Source organism: Desmodus rotundus, chromosome 4 (assembly GCF_022682495.2).
Source record: "Desmodus rotundus isolate HL8 chromosome 4, HLdesRot8A.1, whole genome shotgun sequence".
NCBI lineage: Eukaryota > Metazoa > Chordata > Mammalia > Chiroptera > Phyllostomidae > Desmodus > Desmodus rotundus.
In genome coordinates, this window is record NC_071390.1 from 15,139,366 (window position 1) to 15,153,917 (window position 14,552).

Here is a 14,552-nt window from a genome sequence, read left to right on the forward strand (position 1 = left end):
CTACTCTTACCCTCCCCCCGTCTATTTTCTACCTACCATTTATGCTACTTATTCTCTGTACCTTTCCCACCTCTCTCCCCCTCCCACTCCCCTGTCGATTCCCCTCCATGTGATCTCCATTTCTGTGGTTCTGTTCCTGTTCTAGTTGTTTGCTTAGTTTGCTTTTGTTTTAGGTGTGGTTTGTTAATAACTGTGAGTTTGCTGTCATTTTTACTGTTCATATTTTTTATCTTTTTCTTAGATAAATCCCTTTAACATTTCATATAATAAGGGCTTGGTGATGATGAACTCCTTGAACTTGACCTTATCTGAGAAGTACTTTATCTTCCCTCCCATTCTAAATGATAGCTTTGCTGGATAGAGCAATCTTGGATGTAGGTCCTTGCCTTTCATGACTTGGAATACTTCTTTCCAGCCCCTTCTTGCCTGTAAGGTCTCTTTTGAGAAATCAGCTGACAGTCTTATGGGAACTCCTTTGTAGGTAACTGTGCCCTTTTCTCTTGCTGCTTCTAAGATTCTCTCCTTCTGTTTAATCCTGGGTAATGTAATTATGACATGCCTTGGTGTGTTCCTCCTTGGGTCCAGCTTCTTTGGGACTCTCTGAGCTTCCTGGACTTCCTGGAAGTCTATTTCCTTTGCCAGATTAGGGGAGTTCTCCTTCATTATTTGTTCAAATAAGTTTTCAATTTTTTGTTCTTCCTCTTCTCCTTCTGGCACCCCTATAATTCAGATGTTGGAACGTTTAAAGATGTCCTGGAGGTTCCTAGCCTCTCCTCAGTTTTTTGAATTCTTGTTTCTTCATTCTTTTCTGGTTGGATGTTTCTTTCTCCCTTGTGGTCCACACCGTTGATTTGAGTCCCAGTTTCCTTCCCATCACTATTGGTTCCCTGTACATTTTCCTTTGTTTCTCTTAGCATAGCCTTCATTTTTTCATCTAATTTGCAACCAAATTCAACCAATTCTGTGAGCATCCTGATTACCAGTGTTTTGAACTGTGCATCTGATAGATTGGCTATCTCTTCGTTGCTTAGTTGTATTTTTTCTGGAGCTTTGATCTGTTCTTTCATTTGGGCCTTTTTTTTTTTTGTCTTGGCGAGCCTGTTATGTAAAGGGGAGGAGCCTTAGGTGTTCACTAGGGCGGGGTAACGCTGGTCGCTGCTCTGTGATGCTGTATGTGGGGGAGGGGCCAAGAGGGAGCAATGGCACTTGCTCCACTCTCTGCCAGACCTCAGTCACTCCCTCAGCTACCCATAATCAAACTGGGCCCCTCTAGTGCTGATTCCTGAGTGGGTGGGCCTGTGCACGCTCTAGGACCCTGTGGGTCTCTCCAATGAACTCTCCTGTGAGGCTGGGAGTTTCTCCTGTTGCCTCCTCAACCCCCACGGGTGTTTTCAATCAGTGGTTTGAGGCTTTATTTCCCCACGCTGGAGCCCTGGGTTGTGTGGTCTGCTTCACTCCCCCACCATTCCTCCCAGTTTATCTATGCACAAATGTGGGGCTGCAGGGTCTGCCAGCCACCACCTTGTGGGGTCTGCTATCTGCAGCCTGGCCTGCCCCATTCCACAATCCGCAGCCTCAGGTCCACCAGCCCCTGCCCTGCCACGAGTCCTCTCTGCCCTGGCTGCCTGTCTCCGCCCCTCCTACCCATCTGGGTGAGTGTTTCTTCTTTAGCTCCTTGGTTGTCAGACTTCCATACAGTTCGATTTTCTGTCAGTTCTGATTGTTTTTTGTTTTTAAATTGTTGTTGTCCTTCTTTTGGTTGTGCGAAGAGGCACAGTGTGTCTACCTCCACCTCCATCTTGGCCGGAAGCTACCTAAATTCTTAATTCTTAAATCTCAAACATTTGTTCATTTTCCTCCACTTCCTGAGTCTGTTATAGGTCTAGGGAGATAGGGTAAGTTCCCAAGTAACAAATGCTCTAAACCATCTAAACTAGGCTCAGGATTTTAGGCAGAAATAAGCCCCCCAAATAGGTTTTTAGGACCTATCCAAAAAAGAATCTGAATTTCTTTATCAGTCCTAAATCTACCTACAGCTCTCTAATGGGCTGTAGGCATTTTAGGGCAATTGTGGGCCAAAACAAACTACCCTGGGCCTGCCAGACCCCAAATCTCTACCATTAGGTTTCTCTCTAACATCTGGGAATATGAACCTCAACGCTTCTTGGCTATTGTCTCCTCAGGGACAAACCAGGGCTTCAACAATCTTGGAGTTTTGTTTAAGACAGCCATCTGAAATTCCTCTTGTCATTAACTAACAGTTTAAAATCATCTCCTCTAACTCTCACTGCACTGCCCCGGTAGAAAACACTAATTCAAAGCAGCTTTATACATAAGATTTTAGAAGTGAGCTAAAAAGAAAACAACCACAACAAAAACTTTTAACATCAACATATATGTAGAGTGGCAAAACTACAAATATGAATTACTTCATGAATACTTTTTCAGAATGAAGACAAAATCAAATTATCCTTTTGACAGTGAATTACTTTTACCACATAGACTCACACTCAAATGTAAATGAAAGATAAAACCAAAATTCTACTTATTTTAAAGGATGCTAACATATTTTCTTTAAAATGTCAAATAAAAATGGTACCTTGGGAACAAAGAACTATTAAATAGTACTATGAGGGGGCTTAAAAATGTAGTAACTATACAGGCTTAAATTTTTTTAGTATTTTTATATTTAGCTTCTCACAAGTTTGGCCAAAGCCCATTCCACCACCACCACCCCCCCCCGTTAAATTATCCTTTATCTACCAATATTTTATTTTTTTGCTGGATCATAAGCCAGTAACTTTCCAGAACTGAAGTACAGGTTATGGATTCTTCTTTGGCGCTCAGTCTCTGACACATTCTAACTAAGATTTATTTACGTTGACAAATATCCCTTTTAAAAACAAATTCATCTTGTAAAGGTTAATTCGATTAAGCCTCAAGGAAGAGAGGGAGGAGGGAGTGATAAAAGAAAGAAGGGAGAAGAAATAATTTGATAAATAAAGGCTATCAGGACTATCAGAAGAGGACAGAAGATGATGAGGGAACCATGCATTAAGTGAGGTAGGAAATCAACTGGAAAGTCTCAGACCGAAGTAAATAAAATTAGAACAAAAGCCTTCACTGGAGACACTGGAGACTGTGTACAGTTCAGGTGATAAAAGCCACGCATGTTCTACCAGTGCCACAGACAGACACCAGATTAAACCATTTACAGGGTATATCAGAACTGATATGCAGAATGCATTAAACAAACTGTACTCAAGATTTAAAGAGCTCCATTCCAAATAGTTTACTGAAGAGTCTATTTACTCCAGTGTTTTAAAAAAAGCTTTCTGCAGTTTCCTGTAAGGGTCTCCCAACAACCGCGTTCAGGTGACTGAAATAATTACAAAACCCACATTTATCAGGATTTAAAATGTGTGGCCCAAAACATACTCTAATTTAAAGTTCCATACAAGATTTTTATTTGTTGAATCCTCAGAGTCATTATTTCTTGGTCTTTCTGCCATGTCTTAACTTGTCATAATATGAGGCAGAAAAGAGATTCTTTAAAATGAAAGGTTTCCTGCCAAACTGCTTTGCCACAAAGTAGGAAACAACTTCAACTAAAACACAGAACTTTGCTCCACTTTTATCCTTCAATCAGTATTGAAACCATCATCTACTATACACGCATCAAATGCTAGGAACTGAGGATGAAAAACTGAACAAAACAAACAAAAAATTGAACAAAACAGAATCCCTGCCTTTGAGGAAATTATAGTCATTTGACAGAAAGAGACATGTGAACAGATACTACTACCTGATTAAGTTTTAGAGTAGGAGATACAAGCAGAACATAGCACAAATGAAGTGGTAAAAGACACTAAGTCAGCCTAGAGGACTATACTAGGCTTGTTCAAGAGAATTTGACATTTAAATTCATCTGCAGTGAGGCAGTTAGGCTAGTCAATCTGTAAGGTCCTTTCTATTTAAAAAAGGGAGGGGAGAAAGTTCAAAGTCATAGGGACCTTTTTTGTCAAAAATGACTGGTGCAGACAATTCCAGTTTGTTGGTTATTAATTTAATCTCTATCAAAAATAAATGAATGTTTATTCAATCCTTATCTTCTCTCCCAAACTTATCATCTTCCTATACTCCTTTTCTCAGTAAACAGTAATGCCACCTAAAACTTAACCTTCCATAGCAAACTAATCACCAATTTCTATTGATTTTACTCCATACTATCTCTTTATTCTGCGTACTTCTATCTCCAATGGCCCCCATCCACTCTTACCATAGAGGCTTCCAATAGCCTCCAAGAGTGTTCTTCCGAGATCCCTTCTCCCAATCAACCAATTCTTCACACTGCAGTCAAACTGCTCTCCAAAACACAAACCTGATCATGTGACAGCCCACATTAAAATCATTCAACTGCCCCCTATTGCTCTCAGAAAAGTCCAAACTTGCCCTGACTGGTGTGGCTCAGTTGGGGTTCGGTGTCACCCAGGAAAGTGAAAGGTCATCAGTTTAATTCCCAGTCAGGGCACACATGCCTGGGTTGTGGGTTCAGTCCCTGGTTGGGGCACATGGCTAGGGTGTGGGTATGTCCCTGGTCGAGAGCACATGAGCATGAGAGGCAACTGATCAATGTTTCTCTTTCACATCAATGTTTCTCTCCCTCTCTTCCTCCCTTTCTTCCTCCCTCCCTTCCCATTTCTCTCAAAATAAATAAAATCTTTTTTTAAAAAAAAGCCCAAACTCTTCAACATAACTGTTGACCTCTGGCCTGGTTTGCCTCATGCTATAATCTGTTATGCTCATATTGAATCTCTCAAGAGTTTCTCAGAGGATTCTCAGAGGATGGTGTCTACTCACCATCCTCTGTAGAGCCTTCCAAGACTCCCTCAGAAAAGAATCAGGTGACCCTGCAAAATAATCTTGCAGCACCCTTTGCCTCTCCATTTCCATACTCACCACACTATACAGTATTTTAATTACCTGTCTGTCTCCCCTAGGAAGCTGTAAGGTCCTTGAGGACAGAAACTATCTTATACATTGTTGTATTTCCTATGTAAAGTATTATGGCACTGACATACAGTTCATGCTTGATGAAGATTTGTTGAATGCATGAATAAATGAACAAACTGCAAAGAAAGAGAAATTCAATGTTCTACAATTTGCAATAATATGTATTGGCTACACTACAGACACCTAATCCTTTAGGCAAGACCATATTTAAGCCATAAACTCATCACAATAAACCTGTTTGCAGAGACAGAAGTAAAGAAGGCTAAACCATAAACTCATAATCCAAATGAACTTAAAAATGTATTTCCAGTTTGGATAGCGTAAGCTTACTATTTAAGTCATTTTTCTGAGAGAATACTTATATATCAGAATCATGATATGCTATGCATTTCTTAAAAAATATAACTACATATGCATTATTGCATTATTTTCACAGGTAAAATGTTGAATTTTCTTTTTAAACATAAATGAAAGCTGTACTTCATTACTGACTCACCGATTCTTTTCCAGCTCATTGTGTGTAGACCTAAAAGGGAAAAAAAGAGCATTAGCCATGTTTTGTTGCTAGGGCTATAGAAAGGGGGATTAGTTTAGTTACTGCTATACCACACTCAGTGAAATTATTTAACAATGCAATGTATGACCAGACTTCTATATTACTCATCAAGAATAGTCTATATTCATTAGGACTGTTCATCCAGATGTAGTGTTTTCAGTTAATAACTCTAAATATTCTGAAACTGGAGTTTCATTGTTGTTTTATTAAAATTAATGCTAGCATATGTTCTTTTGCCTATTTCTAGTATCTCACATTTTGGTGATTTGTAGACATTATATCAAAAATTTTAATTCAAATATAAACTCATTTTTGTTTAAAAACAGGAAAAAAATGTATATGCTTCTATGTCCTCTTCTATCTCCACTTACTCCTAAACACAGGGAGGAAAAAATTGTAGCTAGCACAGAAGCTGAAACAGCCTTGCCTTACTGCTAAGTAATACGGAAAAATTCAAGCCTTCCTGCCTTTTGTGTAAAATATAAGCAAGAGAAAGTTATAAAAGGAATGAAAACAACATAAATATGAGATATATTAATAAAATCAAGGAACACATTTTTTAAAAGACTGGGAGGATATACCTCAAAATACTAACAATGATTGTTTTCTTTTCATGACTTTTTTCCTTTTGCTTTGTCAGTATTTGTTACAATACCACCCATTGAGGAAGCAAAGTGTCTGCTAAAGAAAGTACCAAGCAGTTAACATATATTATCTTATTTTATCCCCCAAATAGTCCTTGTTTTATGAACAAGATTACTGAGGCTCAGAGAAGTCAAGAGAGATGCTCTTGTCCCAAGAGTATAAGTAGCAGCCAAAGCCCAAGCTCTGAAACCACCTGGTGACAAGCAATACTGAAGAGAGGTTAAAGGCACAGACTCTAAGGCCAGAATGCCTGGGTTCAAATACTGTGTGGCCTTGTTAAAGTCCCTTCATTTCTCTGTGTTCAGTTTCCTCATCTATGAACTAGGAAAAATAGTATTACTTCATATTACTGTTATAGGAATAAATAAGCCTACATTGAACAGTAAAATATAACAAACTCTAAAGTTAGGTACTATTAGAATTGTGTTACACTAGTTCTCTTGAATAAACATGTATTACTTTTACAATAATTTAACATTAACAATACAGGAATTTTATAAAGGAGAATTTAAGTTCTTGTCAACAGAACTAAAACTTTAGCCATCTAAAATAGTGTATTCTGGTTAATGTCAAAGGCCTTTAGAATATTATATTACTGATGACTTTAATCTCATCTATAATTCAAATGGATGTTTAATAATCAAATTTCTAAATTTCAACAGTGTTTTTATCAATATCATAATTTTGTGGAAATTTTACCCACTGTGTTAGTTCAAGAGCCAAAAGGCTTCTCTGAGTCACTCCTATCCACCATTTGGTTTTTTGTCAATTTCGTAAGGTCCAAGTGACACAGGATGAAAAAGACTGATGTTCATTTTCAAGAAATTATCTTAATAGAAGGGCTTCCCCCTCAAAGAAGGTAAAAGAAAAAAAAGAATCTTATGATGCTTCTAGAGATCAGCCAAATTAAAGGCAAGTATATGTATAATTCAGATGAAAGAAACTATAAAAACATAGAACTTTTAGTCTTACAGAGACTGAAGAGGTCAAAACCCAATAAATAAATCTTATTACAACTAAATCTCTATTACTATATGTGTTTATAAAAAGTTTTCAGTTCTTTTTTATTTGACTGAAATGTCAAAGTGAATCAGTAAGTTAAAAGAGGAAAACAAAAAATATCATTCAAAATTTGAATGGGTAATCAATAATAGAATTCCCCACTCCCTCTTAGTTTTGATTTAACTGCCATTATCTGAGAAGAAAACTTAGAACAGTAAAACAAAAGCAATGAAATAAAAGAGTAAGTAATAAATGGAAACAATCTATTTAAAGAGAGGTAGACTATATACTATAAACCTATTCTAAACAATTTGGCAATCCAATATATGGCCATAAATACAAAAGATAATATACCCAAAGAAAACCAACTGTTGAATTCCAATATTATATTGAGCCTATTATCTAAAGAGCACCAAAAGAACATAATCTGACCCCCTGCTATTAACAAAATTAAAACAGCAAATTCTTCTAACCTCTCAGACTTTACTATTTATCTTCTTTCTAAAAAAATATAAAATGGTAACTAAGAATATGACCTTTTTCATCAAACCAGGAAATGCATGCCATTTCTAGTTATACCACTAGTTAAGTTTAACAAGACTTCCATATACCAAGAAGCAAAAATGATTATACACACAAATCTTTATAATACTGCCATGCTCTTCAAACTTTCAGAAAAAGCATCAGTAGTATTTACTTATAATTTGATGGATGTTTTTTGCCTGTAATCTCAAGTCAACAAATACTGAGTATCTTAAATGTTTAAGGCTGCCTTAGGCTGTGGGGAACAAAGAGAATCTCTAGTTGGTAAATTAAGATATGTAGAGAAATAAAAACTCAAGGCAAAATAAATATATGAAGAAATGTACAAAGTGTGGTGGGGATTTAAAGAAGGCATAATTTACTTCCAAATGGGGTTATCCGGGTAAACTTTAGAAAAAGGTGGCATTTAAGATGGAGGCGTAGGTAGACACACTGTGCCTCTTCGCACAACCAAAAGAAGGACAACAACAATTTAAAAACAAAAAACAACCAGAACTGACTGAAAATCAAACTGTATAGAAGTCTGACAACCAAGGAGCCAAAGAAGAAACACTCACCCAGATGGGTAGGAGGGGCAGAGACAGGCAGCCAGGGCAGAGAGGACTCGCGCAAGGCAGGGGCTGGTGGACCTGAGGCTGCGGATTGTGGAATGGGGCAGGCCAGCCTGCAGCTAGCAGACCCCACAAGGTGGTGGCTGCAGACCCTGCAGCCCCACATTTGCGTACAGATAAGCCGGGAGGAATGGCCGGGGAGTGAAGCAGACCACACAACCCAGGGCTCCAGCGAGGGGAAATAAAGCCTCAAACCTCTAATTGAAAACACCTGTGGCGGTTGAGGCAGCAACAGGAGAAACTCCCAGCCTCACAGGAGAGTTTGTTGGAGAGACCCACAGGGTCCTAGAGCGTGCACAGGCCCACCCACTCGGGAATCAGCACTAGAGGGGCCCAATTTGATTGTGGGTAGTGGAGGGAGTGACTGAAACCCAGCAGAGAGTGGAGCAAGTGCCATTGCTCCCTCTCAGCCCCTCCCCCACATACAGCGTCACAGAGCAGCGACCAGCGTTACCCCGCCCTAGTGAACACCTAAGGCTCCGCCCCTTTACATAACAGGCATGCCAAGACAGAAAAAATGGCCCAAATGAAAGAACAGGTCAAAGCTCCAGAAAAAATACAACTAAGCAACGAAGAGATAGCCAACCTATCAGATGCACAGTTCAAAACACTGGTAATCAGGAAGCGAAGCAGCAAGAGAAAAGGACACAGTTACCTACAAAGGAGTTCCCATAAGACTGTCGGCTGATTTCTCAAAAGGGACCTTGCAGGCAAGAAGGGGCTGGAAAGAAGTATTGCAAGTCATGCAAGGCAAGGACCTATATCCAAGATTGCTCTATCCAGCAAAGTTTTCATTTAGAATGGGAGGGAAGATAAAGTGCTTCTCAGATAAGGTCAAGTTCAAGGAGTTCATCATCACCAAGCCCTTATTATATGAAATGTTAAAGGGATTTATCTAAGAAAAAGATAAAAAATATGAACAGTAAAAATGACAGCAAACTCACAGTTATTAACAAACCACACCTAAAACAAAAGCAAACTAAGCAAACAACTAGAACAGGAACAGAACCACAGAAATGGAGATCACATGGAGGGGAATCGACAGGGGAGTGGGAGGGGGAGACAGGTGGGAAAGGTACAGAGAATAAGTAGCATAAATGGTAGGTGGAAAATAGACAGGGGGAGGGTAAGAATAGTATAGGGAATATAGAAGCCAAAGAACTTACAAGTATGACCCATGGACATGAACTATAGGGAGGGAATGTGGGGGGGGGGGGCAGGATGGAGTGGAGTGAAGGGGGGAAATGGGACAACTGTAATAGCATAATCAATAAATATATTTTTTAAAAAAGAAAAAGGTGGCATTTAGTGTGGGACTTAAGTGATGAGTACATGTGCGACTAGTGGAGGCTGGATCTGGTAGAGTTTGGACATTCCAAATAGAAAGAATAGTATAAGCAAGGCCCATGGTGTTAGAGGGAAAAATCCTGAGTTTAAATATTAACTCTTTGACACTAACTGTGTAACTTTGGACAAATTCTAACTTCTCTGATTAACAGTTTCTTCGTTTGTAAAACTGGAATAAAATCACATGCCTTGGCTGGGGTTACTGTGAGAATTAGAGGAAAATATGTAAAAGCATCCAGCATGTAGTAAGTATTTGGTAAATGTTAGCCACTGCAAATATCCTTATTATTTTAAATAAGTATTATTAAGTATCCTACACGGGACAAATTGAGAGGTTCTGAATAATACCTAGAATTAGCCTGGAAATAAACAAACCACCATGATGTGAAAAATGAAACTGAAAGAGAAGATTGGTATTTTCACTATTTAGTCAGCTATGAGGGCAGTACAAGATTTAGAGTATGACAGAAAGACGCCTAACTGTATGTACACAGAGAAAATAATAATCCACATAGTGCTGGTACCACATGAGTAACTGAACTGGTCACATACTAGCACACTCAGAAACAACTTTGCTCTTCTGGGCCTATGTGTCCAACCAAGCCCTTCCAATAATGTGCCACTGAAATATCCAATTATGATAATTTCCCTGTAAGGTTGAGATGTTCTGAATAATCCATCTAGTTAACCCACTCTTCTTCTGCAAATAAAATACATCTCTGAGAGCAAACACTAATGAACTGTCTTTCAGACACTCTTTCTTTCCTTACTCTGAATGCTCAACAACTTCAAAGGACAGAGAGAAGGACATTTCTACCATTTTATCATGGAATCCCAGGTGATCTTTTTCACCAATAACATTCCTCTAAGAGAGACATGCTAGTGCATTCCCTATTTGACTAAGAGTCATTAATCTCAGATCCATGACTTTTCATTGACTACAACACAGCTATAATACACAAACTTTTAATTCTTTCGGATGCAGTTTGGTGGCAGTCAATGAAAAGCAGCATGGAGGTGAAACTGCACAAAATAGTTAAGAGTAGTCACCACTGAAGGAAAATAAAAGCCCCCATTCCTGGAATTAACATTCACTTCTAGAAAAAGAAAAGACCTGTATTTTTGTCGAATTAATGAGCCAACTCCCAGTTTATTAACATTTTTGTTTCACTTACTTCCCTAAGGTGCCTAATGGATGTAGCCCTCCAAACAATGACAAGCACACATTCTGTGAAGCTAAATGAATATCTCCTGTGTGCTAAAGCTTTTACTTCATATATACATACTCAAGAAGCAAGAAAAGCAGAAAACTTCACCTACATTAGAGAAAGGGTCTGGGAAGTATATACCTGAAGGTTAAAAAGAATTAGTGGAATAGTAAAAATTCTATTTAAATTTATTATTCTTCCAAAACTTTATCATGTATTTATAAAATATTAGTACAGTAATACATGTATATAATTATAAATATACACACATATATTGGAAGTAGAAAATATTTTTAACTGCTAGTGGTATAATAAAGTAGTCAGTAAAGTTTGAAGAACACTGTAACAGAAGAAAATCACACTTATTGCCAATAAAATAATTCTTCCAAAAAGGTAGTTTTGTACATGTGTCTATCAAAGGTACATATTTTTAAATTGAATTTATTGGAATGGCATTGGTACACAAAACCATACAAGTTTCAAGTATACAACTCAATAAAATATATGCACACTGCACTGTGAACCCACTGCGCCAAGCAAAGTCTCTTTCTGCCCCTAGTCCCCCTCTTTGTCCACCTCCACCTAGCCCCAACACCCCTTTCCTCTGGCTATCACCAAAAGCTATACATTTTTTGAAAATCATCGAAGACAGTAAAACTTGAATATTGCAGACTTTTAGAAAAAATGTATCATAAGAAATTTATTGCTTCTTTTAAAAAAAATGTTTACTGATTTTAGAAAAAGGAGAGAAAGAAACATCATGTGAGAGGAATATTGACTAGTTGCCTCCCATTACACGCCCTGACAGGGTAATCAAACCTACAACCTAGGTATGTGCCCTGACTGGGAATCCAAACCTCACCTTTCGTGTAGGGAACGACTCTCCAACCAAGCCAGACAGGCGAGGGTGAAAGTCAGAATAGTGGTTACCTCAGGGAGGGGCAGGCAGTGACTGAAAACAGTCAAGAGAAGGTTTCTAAGAAGAATCTATAATATTTTATTTCTTCACCTTCATGAAAACTCATCAAGCTATACACTTAAGATTTGTGCACTTTTCCATATGCACATTTTCAATAAATAGAAAAAAATGAAATTACATATAAACTGAATTCTGTAAAAATCAATTCATTTTCAATTATAGCGAACACCCTAATTTAAGTCTCTGACAAGTCTTTTGGTATACTACATAAATATCCCTAAGTTATGTAATTTGTAAAGCACAATTTTCAATAAATTTATAAGTACAAAAATCATACAGAGTAAGTTTTCTAAGCACAATGGAATTAAATTAAAAATCAGTAACAATAACGTAACTAGAAAAAAGTCACTATTTGGAAGATGTGTCACAAATCAAAAGATGAATTGCAGAGAAATTAGAAGATATCCTGAATTGAAAAATAATAAAAACACAACATATCAAAATTTATTGGATGTAGCTAAATCAGTGCTTACAGAAAAATGTTTAGCTTTAAATCCTTATGTTCATGGAGGGGGAGCCCAAAATCAATTATCTGAGATTCTACCTTTAGAAGCTAGAAAAAGAAACAAACTGAACCAAAAGAAGTGGAGCAATGATTCCCGCCTGTGGGCTGTTTTGCACACCAGAATACATTTGGTTATGTCTAGAGACATTTTTGGTTAGCACAACTAGGTAGATACTGCTGGCACTTTGTAAGGAGAGGCCAGCAATGCTTCTAAACATCTTATGCTCAAATCAAAATTATATGGCCCAAAATTTCAATACTGCTGAGGATGAAAAACTCTGAAGTAGAGGAAAGAAATAGTAACACCAAGAACAGGAGTGAAAAAAACAGGAAATAGAATATCAATAAAACCAAAAGCTGATTTTAAAAACATCAGTAAAAATGGATAAACTTCTAAAACTGATGAAGAAAAAAGACAAAAATTAATAATATGTACAAAAAATAACTAATATCAAGAGCGAAAGGGCATACCACTACAGATCCTATACACATTAAAAAGATGATTAGAGAGTATTATGAACTTTATGCCAATAAATTCAACTTTTATGAAATGGAAAAATTATTAAAACTGACTCAAGAAGAAATAAAAACCTTTAATAGACTTATATCTATTAAATAAATTAAATTCAAAATCAAAAACCTTCCCACAAATTAAACTCCAGACCTAGAATTCCTCATTGGTAAATTTTACCAAGCATTTAGGAATAAATAATACCAATCTTACATAAAATCTTTCAGAAAAAATAAAGAGGGAACATTTCCCAGCTCATTTTGAGGCCAGTATTATTACCCTGATACCAAAACCCTGACAAAGAAATTACATTAGTAACACACACACAGAATACTACCTTTCATGAACATAAGACATAAAAATTCTTAACAAAGCCCTGGCCAGGTAGCTCAGTTGGTTATAGCATTGTCTCGATACTCCAAGGTTGTGGGTTCAATCCCCAGTCAGGACACATACATGAAGCAACCAATAAATGCATAAATAAGTGGAACAACAAATCACTGTTTCTCTTTCTCCCTTCCTCTCCCTCTCTAAAATCAATTCTTTTTAAAAAACATAGAAAAGAGTAAAGATGAAAAACTTTTTAAAAATGTTTCTCTCTCTCCTTTCCTCTCTCGCCATAAAATCAATCAATGAATTTTAAAAAGAGAGAGAGGAAGCAGGAGCCTTGTGGAGGGAAGTACATCACACAGAAAAGTGATTCTCAAAGGGAGGTGAGGTTGGCGGGGTAGCTGAATTTCCTTGCTCTGGGACCTGCAGGAAAGTGGAGATACCTTCTTTCAACTGGCTACACTGCCCACCCATTAGTTTATTTCAAGTGTTAAAGGAATCATTGTGTAATAGTCATTCATTATACCTTTAATTCTTTTTAGCATTAGTCATATGTTCAAGACTCTTCATTATCTTACTGCAATAAATAAAAATAGGCAAGCTTCTCTTTTAAACAATTTTATTGAGGTATAATTTAAATACTATAAAATGCACCCATTTTAAGTGTACAGTTCAATGAGCTTCAGTGAATTCATACAGTTGTATGACCTTTACAACAATCCAGTTTTAGAACACTTCTGTCATCCCAGAAGTTCCCTCATGTGCATCTGCAGTCAATTTCCACTCCCACTGCCTAGCCCACCACCGATCTGCTTTCCATCTCTACAGTTTTGCCTTTTTTATAAATCTCATATACTGAAGTCATATAATGTGTACTCTTATGTATCTAACTTTGTTTACATAATGTTTTTGTGGTTCATCCATTTTGTTATATGTATGAGTAGTTTGTTTCTTTTTATTGCTAGGTAGTATTCCATTGTATAAAATTTATAGTACTGTATTTTATTTATCCATTCATGAGCTGATGGACATTTCAATTTCAAAAGCTGTTTCCAGCTTTTGGTGATTATGAATAATGCTATGACCACTCATATTTAAGTCTTTTTGTGGACATTCTAATTCTTCATGTTTATCCCAAGTATCTAGGTGGACAAACACACACAGATATCTGTACAAAGATGTTCACAGTAGCCCTGTTTGGAACAAAAAAAAAAATCTAAAAATAATTTAAATGGCATCAATGGATGACTGACTTCACGAATTACAGCACATACATGAAATAAAATATCATGCTATAATTTA

General features: G+C 37.2%; 1 protein-coding gene across 3 annotated transcripts in view; it reads right to left on the reverse strand.

The window, feature by feature from the left end:
- The window catches only part of MXI1 (MAX interactor 1, dimerization protein), a 74,536-nt gene that overhangs the window by 34,084 nt on the left and 25,900 nt on the right, over positions 1–14,552 (reverse strand). For all 3 annotated transcript variants that reach the window (XM_045191415.3, XM_053923503.2, XM_053923502.2), the window contains exon 3: positions 5,510–5,539. In XM_045191415.3, coding sequence (XP_045047350.1) covers positions 5,510–5,539 — 30 coding nt within the window. The remainder of the gene's footprint in view (positions 1–5,509; positions 5,540–14,552) is intronic.